Raw genomic sequence first — 15514 nt, forward strand, 5'->3', positions numbered from 1 at the left:
GGGCCACAGCTTCAAGCTAAACTTGAGTACAAACCACTCAATCCATTCTTTTGTGAGGGAGGTGAGTCCCCCAGAGTCTGTAAGGGATGAACCCCCTCTGGATCTGCCAGTGCCTGCCAGATCCTTTGAATTTCCAGGAGCTGAAAATGTGTATCTGTTTCATGGATAAAAGGCTACATGTTGCAGTGCATTATGGGACACGTAGTGCAGTCATTCTTCTTGCAGGATGTCAAGATAGGGAAGAGTCTGCTTTTGTTATGAGCCCAAGCCTCAAATATTGAAGTAAACATACACATACACAGTACAGCGCCCCAGAGAGAGAGAGAGAGAGAGAGAGAGAGGGAGAGAGAGAAAGGGAGAGAGAGAAGGAAAGAGAGAGAGAAAGGGAGAGGGAGAGAGAGGGAGCGAGAGGGAGGGAGCGAGAGGGAGAGAGAGAGGGAGAGAGAGAAGGGGAGAGGGAGAGAGAGAGAGAAAGGGAGGGGGAGAGAGAGAGGGAGAGAGAGGGAGGGGGAGAGAGAGAGAAGGAGAGAGGGAGAGAGAGAGAGAGGGAGAGAGAGGACAGAAAGAGGACAGGGCCTCCAGGACTCCAGGGAGACATTACCGTGTTGTAGAGCTCCTCCAGCCTGGAGAGGGTGAGGAATCGGTGCATGCTGACACCATTCTCAATCAGCAGCTTCACAAAGTCCACTCTGTCCAGCACCAACGCGTCCAGCATGGACTGCTCCAGGGAGCCAACCTGGAGACAGGTAAACACACTCATAACTCCCCCTGGAGACAGGTAAACACACTCATAACTCCCCCTGGAGACAGGTAACAGGTACAGTAAACACGGGAAGAGTTATATCTCTAATAATACCTCCACCCTGAGACAGGTAACCTTGGGAAGGGTTATATCTGCGATAAAAACTCCACCTGGAGACAGGTAAGCTCAGAAATACGTACTGCAACTCAACCTGGAAACAGGTACAGTAAGCACAGGAAGAGTTATGTCTCTAATAATACCTCCACCCCGACATGGGTAACCTTGCGAAGGGATATATCTGCAATAATAACTACACCTGGAGAAGGATTGGGGTTAATGAGTCCGCCTGGAGACAGGTAGGTACAGATTTATCCTCACATGAAAAACTATGTGCCGAATGCACTCGGAGTAACCGCAGGCTAACATGAATGGAAAACAACCTGGACTAAAACAACAGCGGCAGCACACAGAGAAATGAGTACAGTAGGGACCACATGTGCTCTTTAACAATGAATGTTTCACAGTGTGTGTCGATTGGGTTGAAAGGCAGGGTCGTTAGGTACAATGCATCTCAAACGGTTTCTTTTCACCGTCCTTTTTTTAATGACCATGTTTTATTTGGCTTCCCATTTCTGACGATGCGAGGACAGACACCAGCTGGACTTACGGGAACGGCAGACACACGGAACGAGGAAACGCCCGACTCGCAGAGGCCGGAAAGGATGAGAACAGATGGGCATTTTTTCTGCAGAGGCATTCACGCATAAAACATGCAAATGGAAAAGCGGTAAGCGCTGCCAAATGAACTGCCTCTGTCGTAGCGGCGTTAGCGTGCGACGCTAAATCTGCAGGACCACCAGCCAGAAGGACGGAGTTTGAATGAGCTAAGCCTGAAGGAGAAGATTATGGTGGATAGGACACTCAGTGAGAACGAGTGCTGTTTCTTTGTGTGGGCTGGTTCAGGGACAGGACAGCCCATTCGTTGTGTCAGGTCGAGTGAAATGATTCTTCCCGAGTGTTACCGGCCACTGCTGCCCGTAGATGAAGATCTGGCTGCGGGCGATGTCCACCCTGTTCCACGCCAACGCCAAGCTCAGCTGGTCCGGCGCAGACGCATTGGCCCCTGGGTAAAAGACGAAGGTTTGTTGATTAGACAGATATGGACACTGAACTGTGGTGTTTTGCTCATGTCATGTATCAAAAAATGAAAAAGTGCCTCAAAGAATGGCCCCAGATGTTTCATATTCTTCTCCCAAAAAGCAACACAAGGTTTGGCAAACGGCTTTCTTTCTTTTCAAAGCCTATAAGTGGAGGATAATAAAATGTTTCCTGTGCTCTAGTTTAGTTTCATCTCGGTAATTAACTGAACAAGTAGTGTTACTGATTGGCCAGACTGTCTTCACGCGTGACTCACAGGTAAAGGGAGGGTGGAAAACCAGCAGTTCTCGGCCCTCGAGAACCGTGATTTCATGATCCATGCTACTAGCCAAGCTACAGACACTTCATGTGGTGCTTTAGCAAGCAGACCATGCAGTCGACCAGCAGGGGTCGCTAGAGAGCAATGAGGCGCGGATCCCATCTGACCAAGCCATAACCCTGGGCTGCACTCCCCTGAACTGGTGTGATGTGATTTCTCACCCTGAGGGCCCAGCCTGCACCAGAGCAGCAGCCCAACTGGAGAAGCGAGTCAGTGGTGCATGCCACTGTTTTTACAGCCAGCAGCTCAATTTGGTGCTTGGCTTGAGCAAAAAATAATAATAAAAATGTTTCCACATATTTTGTGGGAAGCACATTAATCCTGAAGTGAGTGAAGGGGGTCAGAGGACACCTAATAGTCCTGGGACCAACAAAAGGACCAAAACAATATATAAGCTTTAATGTACGGAAAGTTCCAGAAACGTGGGTTTATGTGCCAGAACGATCTTTCGGGTTCCCGGCCACCTGGCTGCCGCCCAGATGCCCTGCTCTACGGCAGAGCGCTCAGGCGCGTCTCTGGGGCGTGCCGAAACGCGAACCTCACACCGTTTATTCTTCAGCTTCACAGATCAATCATTCTGCAGCGGGTCACTTTTTTAAGAGCCTGCTAGTGGTCTCCCTTCTCTCCCGGCGCTGGAAAAGGGACACATCAATTACGGGCTGCCGCTCTCGGCGATGTATTAAAGTGTGTTTATGTACGCTGTTTTACAGCCTCTCCGCAGACGCTTGGCTATTAAAATCCTTTAGTCTGAATTACTATTGTCCAAAGGAGAGGAGAGGCTTCTGAGGAGAGGAGGGCATGAATTATGGAAGAGACGGTGATGCCTTACTGAATGCCAGTGAAACTCAGAGGAGAAACCCCCCTGCCACACACACACACACACACACACTGCACACACACCCACACACTGCACACAGACACTCAACACAAACATACAATGCACACAGACACACGCACTAATACACAAACACACACAGTCAAGCACGCATGCAGACACAAACACACACATGCACACAGACACAGATACTCACATATGCAGTGCATACACGTACACATAGACACTACAATTGTAAATCAATAACATGAGTTGTGCGTGCTTAGGTGAGCTGATTCACCCAAATCAACAATCAACTCTGAATGAACTGTAACTGAATCTTCTGCTCTGAATCAATCTGCAGGAATGCGGATCCAGTGAATCAATCTGCAGTAAATAATTCAGCAAAGCACTGACTTTTTAGGGGGGTGGGGTGTCGGGAGGATCTTCTTTAAGTGAAAAAGTCAGTGAACAGAGACGGCCCCTGAGTGACTTTCTGGGGGTTATGAGGCTCTGACTGCCAGGAGGGGAACGGGCGGAGGATCACTGCTAATCCACGCACCCGCAAAAGAGAGAGAGAGAGAGAGAGAGAGAGGATGAGAGAGTGCATTATTTCACTCCTCAGCCTCGTACTGCAGTGGACAAAAGCTACCGGATCACACACAGCTCCTCTGTAACCAGAGGCAATGAGGAAAACAGAGTTTGTGTGTGCCTGTGTGTGTTTGTGTATGAGTGAGCATGTGCATTTGTGTGCATTTATGTCTGCGCTGTATGTGTATGCATGACTGTGTGTGTGCGTGTGTGCGTGTGTGTGTGAGTGAGCGTGTGCATTTGTGTTTGTGTGTGCGTGAGAGAGAGAGAGAGAAGCTTAGGGAGAAAGATTTCTCTGGAAATAGTTTGTAATTGAACTGTGGTCTGTTCAGCCACACCAGGAGTGAATGGGGGAGTTTGGGGCAGTATGGAGCTAGGGGTGGGGGGGTCAGTTTGGGGTTTGGGAGGAAAGCGACAGAGAGGAAGGGAGTGAGGACGAGGCTGAGCACACGTCGTCCCTTTCCCTCCATTTTCTCTCTAACATTTTTACACAGTTCAGATGCTTTTCACAACAACAAAAAAAATGCTACAGGGGATTGAGAGCACTCAGAGAAGCTGACAAACTAGAGAAAAGCCTCAGCTATCAGCCGCACAGAAATAACACAGCCAAGAACGATCATGACATAAATCATGAAACACACCACACACATAAAAACACACTCACACAAACACAGATACACACACACATACACTTAACGAGCACATTATTACGAACATTTGACTTTATTACACCTACTTATTCATTTGATTATCTAATCAGCCAATTGTGTGGCAGCAGTGCAGTGCATACAATCATATAAATACAGGTCAGGAGCTTCAGTTAATCAACCACCAGAATGGGGATAAAATGTGATTTAAGTGACTTTGACTGAGGAATTGTTGGTGGCAGGCAGGGTGGTTTGAATATCTTAGAAACTGCTGATCTTCAGGGATTTTCACACACACTAGTCTCTCGAGTTTGCAAAGAATGGTGCAAAAAAAAAAAAGACAAAGAAAAAAAAGCAGTAGTTCTGCAGACAGAAACGCCTTGTTAATGAGAGACATCAGAGGAGAATGGCCAGACTGGACAAAGCTGACAGGAAGGTGACAGTAACACAAATAACCACGCATTACAACAGTGGTATGCAGAAGAGCGTCTCTGAACACACAATGCATCATGACTCTAAGTGGATAGGCTACAGCAGTAGAAGTCTAATAAAAATAAATCTAATAAATACCAAATATAGTGCTTGGTCAGTGTATACACATCCATATGCCTATATACATACATAACACACAAATACATGTACAGTATTCATACATAGACAAGCACAAGAGACAGACAGACAGACACGCATGCACGTGTACACAAGAACACGCACACCCTCAGTGTGAACGTGCTGTTGTGTTTTTGAGAAATAATTTACCTTTCAGGAGAGCAGTGAGGATAGCCAGGTCAATGTCCTGGTGACCCTCCGACCCCATTCGAAACACGGTTATCTGAAAACACACACACACACACACACACACACACACACACATTATAAAGCTGTGACATACCAGATACAATCACAGCCATCACTTCAACCACAGCAAGTCATGCGATGGTAGATATTCACTTCAACATGATGCTTGTGTTTTTGTACATTCAGTCTTCTGTGGAAACCACCAGCTATCCAATCCAATCAGGCTCAACTACACCCTATGGTCAATATAAGGAATCAACCAACAGCACATCTTAATGGGCTGTTCACAGCCCCTCCACATAATAATATTCCACATAACTAGTCCAATGTGCATCATGTCTAGTGCAGTGGTGCCCCACCGTGTGCCACGGAAGGCTGAGTATGCAGGTTTTCATTTCAACCTCTCACGACAACCCGCTGGGCGTAGTGAGTGATCGGTGGTCTGCTGAGCTTCCCTATCTCTCGGGAGCGAGGTGAAGGTTAAGGGTCTGAGCCAGCTTCAGAGGCTGCAGGTTTGAATCCCAGGTGGGGGGCACAGCCTGCTTACACTGCACTACGCTACACTTACACCTGGGCCAGTTACACATCCACAGCTTAGAGAGGAAGCGATTTAGATGCCCTGGGTGCCTGCTATAAATAAAAGACGAAAGCCCTTCTCTCCCCACCCCCCACTGCCTCCCCCAAGACGGTAGGTGGTTGATCTTATAGGTCATCGCTGTCAACATTAGACTTCACTAATAGAGTTTTCACGAGGAAGAGAATGTCATGTAATCATGTCATCACATAATGTGCACAAAATCGTTCTTTAAACAATGACCTTTTGCCACAGAGATGCGAGAATGAGAGAGAAAGAGAGAGTGTGTGAGAGAGAAAGAGAGTGAGTGTGTGAGAGAGAAAGAGTGAGAGTGTGTGTGTGATAGAGAGAGAGAGTGTGTGTGTGAGTGAGAGAGAGGGAGTGTGTGTGTAAGTGAGAGAGAGAGTATATGTGAGAGAGAGAGTGTGTGTGAGAGAGAGAGGGAGTGTGTGTGAGAAAGAGAGTGTATGTGAGAAAGAGAGTGTGTGTATGAGTGAGAGAGAGAGGGAGAGTGTGTGTGAGAAAGAGAGAGTATATTTGAGAGAGAGAGAGAGTGTGTGTGTGTGAGTGAGAGAGAGGGAGTGTACTGTCCTCTCAGGTCCACTTTTGCACTTGTTCTTGTGTTTGATTTGCACTTTGTTGTATGTCGCTCTGGATAAGAGCGTCTGCTAAATGCCACATAATGTAATGAAATGTAATGAGTGTATGTGTGAGAAAGAAAGAGAGTATATGTGAGAGGGAGAGGGAGTGTGTGTGTGAGAAAGAGAGAGAGTGTGTGTGTGTGAGTGAGAGAGAGGGGGTGTGTGTATGAGAAAGAGAGAGAGAGAGAGTGTGTGTGTGTCCTAGATTAAGTAAAAAATAAGACTATTTATAGAAAGGCTGCTTCAGGGCTCATTGTTTCACGTTTACACTGGTAACTGGTCAGTGCTGCACCATCTGACAAAGTCCTTTTCCCGTTGTCTCTGATAACAGAAACAAAATGGAACCTGCCCAGTCAGGGCTGGCTGGCCATGGCTCTGGAGAGATACAGTGTCTTGCTGGCCCCACTGAGATTCGATTGCTCCTCTCATTTCTTATCGCTCAGGTGCCGCCAACAGATAGACCCTCTAGCTCACTAACGTGACTCCCAAAATAAATGGCATCCTTTCCCCAATGGAAAAAAAAAACATAGAACACAGGAGAGGAAAGTAAAGGGGGTGACTGTCAGACACTCTCTGGAAAACAAGGAAACACAACAGGAGGATAGAGATGTGAAATATAGACTGGGGAGTGGGGACTGCAGGCTTATGAGTAACTCTAGTCCTATCTGCCTATCCAAATCTAAATAGACCTCACTCGTCTTCGAAAGGTTTACCGGGCTCAGAGCGGGCGTGTAGCCAACCCCCAACGGAGATCACATCTCCTCCCAGGATCACCTTCAAAAATAATAAAGGAAAAATACTAAAGCGAAATAACAAACAGTGTCCCGATGGATGGATGGATGAAATCCAGCTGGAACACTCTAAATAACCAGAGTCACTATAGGGCGAGCAGAGGGACAAAGCAAAGACATTTTGGAGATGTCCTGCCAAACAGGAGTATTAGGTTTGGGAGTGTTACAACCCGTCTATGGTCAGGCCGTAACTGGGTAAAGGATAAGGATGTGGGGTGTGGACTGAGGAGTGGGAACTGCAGGCCTATGAGTAACTCCAGCCTCTAAGCACGAGGGAGCATTACAGTTAGCATTAGCCTCTAAGCACGAGGGAGCATTAGAGTTAGCATTAGCATCTAAGCACGAGGGAGCATTCGAGTTAGCATTAGCCTCAAAGCACGAGGGAACATTAGAGTTAGCATTAGCCTCTAAGCACGAGGGAGCATTCGAGGTAGCATTAGCCTCAAAGCACGAGGGAACATTAGAGTTAGCATTAGCCTCTAAGCACAAGGGAGCATTGGTGTTAGCATTAGCCTCTAAGCACGAGGGAGCATTAGAGTTAGCATTAGCCTCTAAGCACGAGGGAGCATTAGAGTAAGCATTAGCCTCTAAGCACGAGGGAGCATTAGAGTTAGCATTAGCCTCTAAGCACGAGGGAGCATTAGAGTTAGCATTAGCCTCTAAGTATGATGGAGTGTTAGTGTTAGCATTAGCCTCTAAGCATGAGGGAGCATTAGAGTTAGCAATAGCCTCTAAGCACAAGGGAGCATTAGTGTTAGCATTAGCCTCTAAGCACGAGGTAGCATTAGTGTTAGCATTAGCCTCTAAGGATGAGGGAGCATTGGAGCTAGCATGATCCTCTAAGCACGAGGGAGCATTACTGTTAGCATTAGCCTTTAAGCATGAAGGAACATTAGTGTCAGCATTAACCTCTAAGCATGAGGGAGCATTCGTGTTAGCATGAGGTGCTAATGGTGAGGAAGCATCAGCCTTAGCCTGAGGCGCTAAGCGCGACGGAGCATTAGCATTATCATACGGTGCTAAGCACGAGGGAGAGAGCTTCAAGGTTGTCTTGCACGACGGCAGTGACTGGCGAGCCGTGCTGGGAATGGGGCCGGGGTGCAGCGGGCGTTTATTAATCTATTAATCTCTCCCTCCTTCCATCTCTAACCCCCTCTTTTTCCCCCTCTCCCCCGCACAGACCTCCCCAGCGGTTGGATCATGTGCGCGGATTTATTCGCAGGTACGGTATGAAAACGCAGCGAGGGGCTAAATGGGTTCCTCTCTCTCTCTACGGCTCTCTGTGCGTGTTTCCTCGTTGCGTGGAGCTGTGGTACAGATGGGCGCCTGCAGCTCTGGGGAGCACGAGGGCTGCACTGGGGTTATCTACATGTGTTTGGAGTACAGATGGGTCATGTGATGCCACAGGGGAAGCAGCGGTTGTTTACACGGGCGAGAGAGAAAGTATAATCATTAGGAGAGAGCTGCGCATAGCGAGGGGCCTGGTCCACAGGCCCAGGCGATTGGACAAGCCCCTGCTCAGAGATTTCAGGGGGTAGATGGGAGATCTGGCCCAACTGACAAAGCGGGGTGCTTAACTCTGCTCCGGGCTTTTCCAGCAAAAGACGAAGGGGGTAATTATCACAGCCTCCTGCACCCACCCACCCCCACCTCCCACCCCCGAAACAAGACTAATGTACGCCATTAAATCTACACAGCCCGCCCCTGTAATCTCATGAACAGGGCCATTCATCTCGCACGGGAGTGAAGACTGAAGACCGCTCACGCTTCACAACTGCGCCTCTACGCGGGACTAAAGAAGAAAAATAATGAAGTGAAAGGAAGTCTAGTGTAGCGGCTAAAGACCTGCGGTTGCAGGTTCAAACCCCAGGTGGGGGCACAGCCAGTGCACCCTCGAGGGAAGGCACTTAAACAACAGGCTACAATATACAGCCAGCTGTATGTACAGATGTTTAAAAAAAACCTGCCATGCAAGTCAGTCAGATCTGCTAACACAAGCCAAAAAGCCCCTTATCGTTAAGGCATTTGACAGATGTTCTTATTCATGGCGACTTAGAAGTAAGCCCGTCTGACAACGCTGGAGGAGCAGCTCTTCTGTAAAAGATCTGCTAACTGAGGGCTGAATCGGAAGCCATGATCTCCATAGGACAGACTGGATAAACATGGAGCCGGGAGTTTGGCTGCAGCTGAGATGCGGGCAGAGTTCCCACACAAGGCAGGGCCAAAGAGAGGCCACAGCCAACGAGCACTCAGCAGGATCCAGAGCAGGCCTGAGGTCGCTCGCTGATCTCATCCGCCTTCCGTTTCTATTTTTTTGTTGTTTTGTTTTCGTTTTTTTGTTTTTAACCTGTGGAAAATAAGCAGATGGCTGATAGGGGGCGCTGGAGAGCGGGAACAGATGGACCCCCTCAGCCAGATTTGTGCATTTTTTATGAAGCCCAGAGACCCTTGTCCTTTTTGACTGTACAAAAAAGCAACACAGTAAGGGATTTTCATTTTATTTTAATTACACACCTCTCCCTCCCACAATCCATCTCTCTCCCTCTCATCTCCTTCTCCCCCCCTCACCCTCTATCTCTTTCTCTCCCCCTCTCTTTCTCCACCACCCTCCTGAAGGATGCCATCACATTAAAGGAGTGGGGGGTGGGGAGGGAGAGGTAATGGGGGGGGGGGGGGGGAATAACAGGATTGGCTCTGACACACAGTAGCCCTGCTCCATATCACAGACCACCTCCGTGAGATGAGATATTTCGGTGGACAGGCGTGAGAGAGGGGGTTTCGGTACGGTAGTGTCTCCAAAATCAACCGTCAACCTCAACACAAATTATTCTCGCGACGAATCAAAAACCAACAAAAAAACGGAACAATAACAAACGCTGATACACAAACAATAATAACTAAAGCCTAGTATAATTAAAAATATACATCAGTATGTTCGACGCCGTTTAACGAGCAGGCGGCCCCCGCAGCCGTGTTTAGGAGCTCCCTGTTTGGGATGCATGAAATGGCTGCACGGTCGGCTGGGCTGGGGAAAGAGCCATTCATCTTCATTTAACGGGTGAAAATGGCCTCCCCGGCTCCCGCCATCCCTAGCCGCCTCTCCACACGCTGCCACGCCGCCCGGCACGCGACCCAATTTGCAGATTTCCGCGGTTGCTGCTGTTCCCCTTAGCCTAATAGTGCAAATATTCTTTCCCCCCTCTCCCCCCCTCTCTCTCTCGCTCTCCCTCTCTGGCTCCCTGGCTCTAATTCAAATGCCATCCATTTCTCTTCTTTTTTTTATCTCCAGCAGTCTTCCTCTGCGCCATTCTATCGCCTAATCTCCCTCAAATGTGATACTCTCTCATCTCTCCACAATTATATCTCGTATTCTTCCTCTATCCGTCCGTTAATCTCTCCGTCCGTCTATAGACGAAGTATCCAGATATTCACGGCTGAAACGGCGTCGGTGAAGATAGGCGTTAGCGTTGGTGTTAGCGGAGGTAGTTGTGGGGGTTGGCGGTGTTTGTGTTGTCGTATTCGCTGGCTTTTCCTTGCCACTCGACGTTTCCACGCGGCGCTGAGACATTTACATGACGTGCCAGAGCGGAGAGCAGCGGCTCCCCTGGCTGCGGCGACAGCCCTCGTTTATTCCCCCTCTCACTCGTTCAACACGGCACGAGAGGAGCACGCCATCGCAGCCACGCGTGATTTACGTCCTCTGAAGTCAATCATTTTCAGAAAACAAAAAAAATCAGAGCGAGAGAGCGAGAGAGAGAGAGAGAGAGAGAGAGAGAGATGCTCCAAAAGGCCAGGTGGATATCAGAAAAGAAATGAGCTGCCTTTTCGACTTCAAGGAGTGAATGCTTATCGATTTTACAATCAGCGGTAAAGCAAAGGATCGGGCTGCACTCCATGAATCTCAACAGCGTACGGACCGTTGGCAGCCGAAGTCATGCTCGCTCCAAAACATATGTCTTTGGATTGGCCTGGGACCAAAACAAAGGCTAACCACAGAAAAGGCCTACCCCGGTGTCGCCACGGGGCACGCGATAGTAACGCAGAGCGACCGGAACCTTCTCCCCGAAGTCTCTCAGAGAGACACGTCGCCATGCCAGCGTCAGATGGCACGGCGACGCTCCTTTTGATCTCGGGCCCAGCGGAAAAGGGGCGGAAGCCTCGTTTGAACCTAGTAGGCCCGCGGGCGAAGGTCCAAAACCTGGGCCAGACCCTGCCCCTTCCTGCCGGACTAGAGCTGGCGGTTGGAGGCCCGTTGCCATGGCATCTCTGCGACGCGCCAGCGGTGAAAGAGACGATGCAGGCCGTTCTCAGGGACGTGGGAGAGGCCAGGATTTAGCTGGGAATTGAACCGTTCACCCTCTGGCGCTGAGGGGCCGCCATCCGTCGGGAATCACGAAGCTTTAAGGTGGTAAGTGCGGCTAATCTTCTGAACAGGGCAGGCAAGGTTAAAGCAGGTCACTCAACATGATCATCAGGGGAATCTGGTAGTCTAAATGCCTGGCTGTAATGTCAACACAGATCGTCTATTTATGCCTGTGTCTGTCAGGGCTGTATTTTCAATATTGAAAGTTCAGTCAATCTGTTTTTTGTTGAGTTCAACAAAAACTTTAACAATTTTACAATCAATAGCTGTTCCCAATCGGCAAGACTTGTTTTAACATTGAACGTTTGGTCTGTGTTGTTGAAGCTCTAATGGATGAATTAATATCCAACTGATATCAATTAAATATTCATTTCCTTATGGGGTGTGGCCTATGACTGGACCAGTGCAAAGGATGCCCTGTCCTTGTTGCGCACACATTTTCATGAATATTCACAAACTTTAATATAGCATAGAAAACAAGGAGTTTTAAGAGAACACAAAGTCACACAGGGGCTGAACATCTGGTGACTTAGAACAGTGAGTCTACACACAGTGGACCAAGCCTGGATGACACAACACTAACCACCAAGGCCACCAATCACAGAAGCGGTGAAATTTCGACACTGCCCGCACTGCTAGTGAACCATCATCGTAGTAGTCAAATTAGCGTTGGGGGAAAAAAGGCCTGTTAAGAGACTGAGGAAGCTCACAAGCTGATGATAAGTCTTAATCAGTCATAGGACTCAAGCGTGCGGGGGGGGGGGGGGGGGGTGGCCCAGGGTAAATTATTGATTGGGGGAGGTTAAGGCTGCACTTATTCAGTGTGAATTATTCAAAGGGGCACTTGAAGAGGATCTGCATTTATTACTGGAGTATCAGTCTTCAAGCTGCAGACAGGAAGTAGAAAGATATCTCGCTGTCACACACAGTGCATTATGGGATATTTCGAGCCCCCAAATTGGAAGGGTGTCTTTGTTTGTTTGCGGTACTGGGATTGTGGGATTTTCCGGGCATATTAGACCCTACCAGAGCACACTTGTGACAGTCACAGAGGGGAATTCTAAATGACGAGGGCTTTTGAGTATTTTTTGAGCAGTCAAACTTGCAAATTTCATTTTTTAACTTTTGTCTTAAGGGGGTTGTGGCGCATATTAATTGGGATTAAATTCAGTTATCTGCTTAAAAGCAAATACACATAATACACAAGTGTGTTCACTTAGGCTTTTTTTTTACAATTTAATTTGAATAATTTATCCATTTTTTTTCTCTGTGATTTGCGACCTGCAGCTGTGCCTCTCTCGTTGCCATGGCGCCACCTGCTCCGAGCGGAAACTGCCGGATTCACGTGCATACAATAGGTCACGCGTGCGCTGTGCTGCACACGTGTTTGGGCATTACAACTGAACGTGGAGCTGCAGAGAGAGCACAGAGCCTTTAACACCGGATTTGGGCTCAGTTTGGTATAACTAGGTGTTTTTATTTGGTTAAAAATAAAACATCCAAGTTTGTTCTGAGCCATCATTGGCTGAAAGACTCAGCGATGACTGCGGGGATCAGCCGGTGGACTGGGGAGAGGAAAGAGGCTCGTCTTCTCAGTTCTATTCTTAAGATACTGCAGCAAAGTCTGATGAAAAAATCCGGGCCTTCCAAAATAAAATAAATAATTAAAATAAAGGCCACGGTTAATATGCCTGAAGACACACCCGAGCTTCATCAAAGCTGCAGTGTGAAAGATTTTCACCCCCAAGTTTCCCCTTGGATCGGGCAAGATGTGATTTTTATTAGCGTGAGCGTAGACCCAAATTTCAAACTGTAAGTATGGCATGGCTGAGTCTCAAATGAATAATCCACACTATCAAGACTCTCCTTATGCTTGTAAACCAAATAAAATTAAAACTGGCAACCTGGCACCGAGTTAAAAACAGCCCCTGTCTGTGATTAAACTAAGGCACTCAGATAAGAACATCCTCCATCTGCAGGCTAATACTTTCACTTCACAAGGGCAAAGTACATATTTTAGTGATATTATTTTTTCATTGGAATGAATAAAGAAGCACATTTTTTATGACAATTAGAATAGTCGCTGGCACGATACTCTGAGAAAATACCACATTTCAGAGCAGTATCTGCTCAGCATCCACGCTCCGCTCTCCAAAATACTGTCATTACAAATTAAACAATTCATTAAGCCATTACATGCTAAATGGTCTGCATTCATATAGCACCTTTATCCAAAGCCCAGATGACTGCTTGAACCTCCGGAAGCCAATATCACCCCCCTTTAGGGCCATTACAATTTCCTTCATCCAAAGCAATTCTCTACAAATATACTGTAAGTGTGCCCATTATTATTTCTGGATTAGAAAAACAGTTGATGACACGGTCGGCATTTGTACAGTATATGCATTCTATGTACATGTCAACATGTCTATCAGTCTCTCAGTTGCTCAATTAAGCAGACTGTCACTCATTGGAATGATTGCCAATTAGAAATGTCACGAAGAAGAAATTTGCGGAAAGACTCTAGCCTAAACCCACAAGTGAAGTATAAAGGGAGGAGTGCATTGCAGATAGAGAATCTGCTCTCTAGCCCGCGTTAGGAGCGCACATCGCTGTGACACGGCAGGCAGTTATAAAAATACCTCCCTTTATGAAGAAGGGTAATAGAGCTGGCTTCTCCAGCGGGGTCCGTGTGGGAGTGCGGGGGGGGGGGGGGGTGAATGTGTGCTGGCACGACTCCCCTCAGACCCCCCCTCGCCCCCCCCCGCCCACCAAACATCACCACCGCATCCCTTACAGGCATGGCAGACGGTTTCCTCACACGTTCGGAGAGGGGACGGCTGCCTGTTCCATTAATAGAAGCGTCTTCCCCGGCTGCTCTCCAGCGTGGGCTACCACCTTCAGATGGTGCTTAAAAATTTTCAAGTTAAAAAACAAGAGCCGGTTTCAATGGTATCGCTCCATCGGATGCCCGTTATCAGTGCTTATCAGCCCCATATACTGTCTATGGGTTAGTAGGGGCCTAATACCAGAAGAACATTATCATCTATTCACAGGTTTGATCAACGATACGAATACAAGAACACTCCGGACCCAGTATAACTCCCATTCAATCGATTGAAAACATTAGAAGAGGGTGAAACACGAAGGCATGTGTTATCTGATGAGGAGATGCCCCTGTACGAGCATCGCTAATATAGCGTCTTCTACTGAAGCCACAACACCTCTCCCCCGCGTCCCTCCCCCCCGGTGGGGACAGCGGGGTCGGCGGGTTCGTTAGCGCTCGCTGTGATGAATAATTAACGCCCGCGCGGGGAGGGAAGCCCCGTCGTCGGGAGGAGAGCGCCGTACAGGAGGCACAGCCCTGAGCGAAAACACCGGCGGCCATTTTCCCACTCCACTCTCCATAACACCTCCTTCATTACCGCAGCTTATCCACCAGTCACTCACCGGTATCCAGGGACAAGACGGAGACATTTTTAAATGACTATTTTTATCCACCCATTATCTAACCTGCTTATTCATGCTCAGGGGTGCAGGGGGGGGGGGTGCTGGAGGCAATCCCAGCATGCATCGGGAGAGACAGGAATACACCCTGGACAGGCCTGCCAATCCATCGCGGAGCACCAGCATGTGTTCTGACTGTGGGAGGAAACCGGAGAACTCAAGAGTACTCAGGCTGGGATCCAAACCCAGAGCTTGCTGAGAGGCGACAGTGCTACCCACTGCACCACCGCGCCCTGATTATATTTATGTCATAACACCGCCTCCATCAGCAGTCATTTTTAATAAGGCACTTAAAATACATTTGAATTAATTGCTCTGTAAAACATTTCACTGGACATGTTAAATTTGTCATAAGCTGTAGTTCACTGCCATGACAGTGTTATAATAACACTGGTAATATCAGAATATCTTGGGTGTAATACCAAGTTTACTACATCATTTATAGCCTTTATGACATAGAGTTGAGTCAAAGTTGTCAGAAATATCATTACCTAGACCGTTTTATGAAATTGATGTTAATAATGAATAAATCCAGGTTAAGTAACCTGACAGCTGGGCATTACCGGAGA

General features: G+C 47.9%; 1 protein-coding gene across 6 annotated transcripts in view; it reads right to left on the reverse strand.

Annotated features, from left to right (window-relative positions):
• The window catches only part of trpm3 (transient receptor potential cation channel, subfamily M, member 3), a 187611-nt gene that overhangs the window by 34042 nt on the left and 138055 nt on the right, over window positions 1–15514 (reverse strand). For all 6 annotated transcript variants that reach the window (XM_061259587.1, XM_061259586.1, XM_061259590.1 and 3 more), the window contains exons 9-11: window positions 5031–5103; window positions 1765–1865; window positions 602–736 (exon numbers count right to left, since the gene is read on the reverse strand). In XM_061259587.1, coding sequence (XP_061115571.1) covers window positions 602–736; window positions 1765–1865; window positions 5031–5103 — 309 coding nt within the window. The remainder of the gene's footprint in view (window positions 1–601; window positions 737–1764; window positions 1866–5030; window positions 5104–15514) is intronic.

Source organism: Conger conger, chromosome 11, assembly GCF_963514075.1.
Source record: "Conger conger chromosome 11, fConCon1.1, whole genome shotgun sequence".
Taxonomy (NCBI): domain Eukaryota; kingdom Metazoa; phylum Chordata; class Actinopteri; order Anguilliformes; family Congridae; genus Conger; species Conger conger.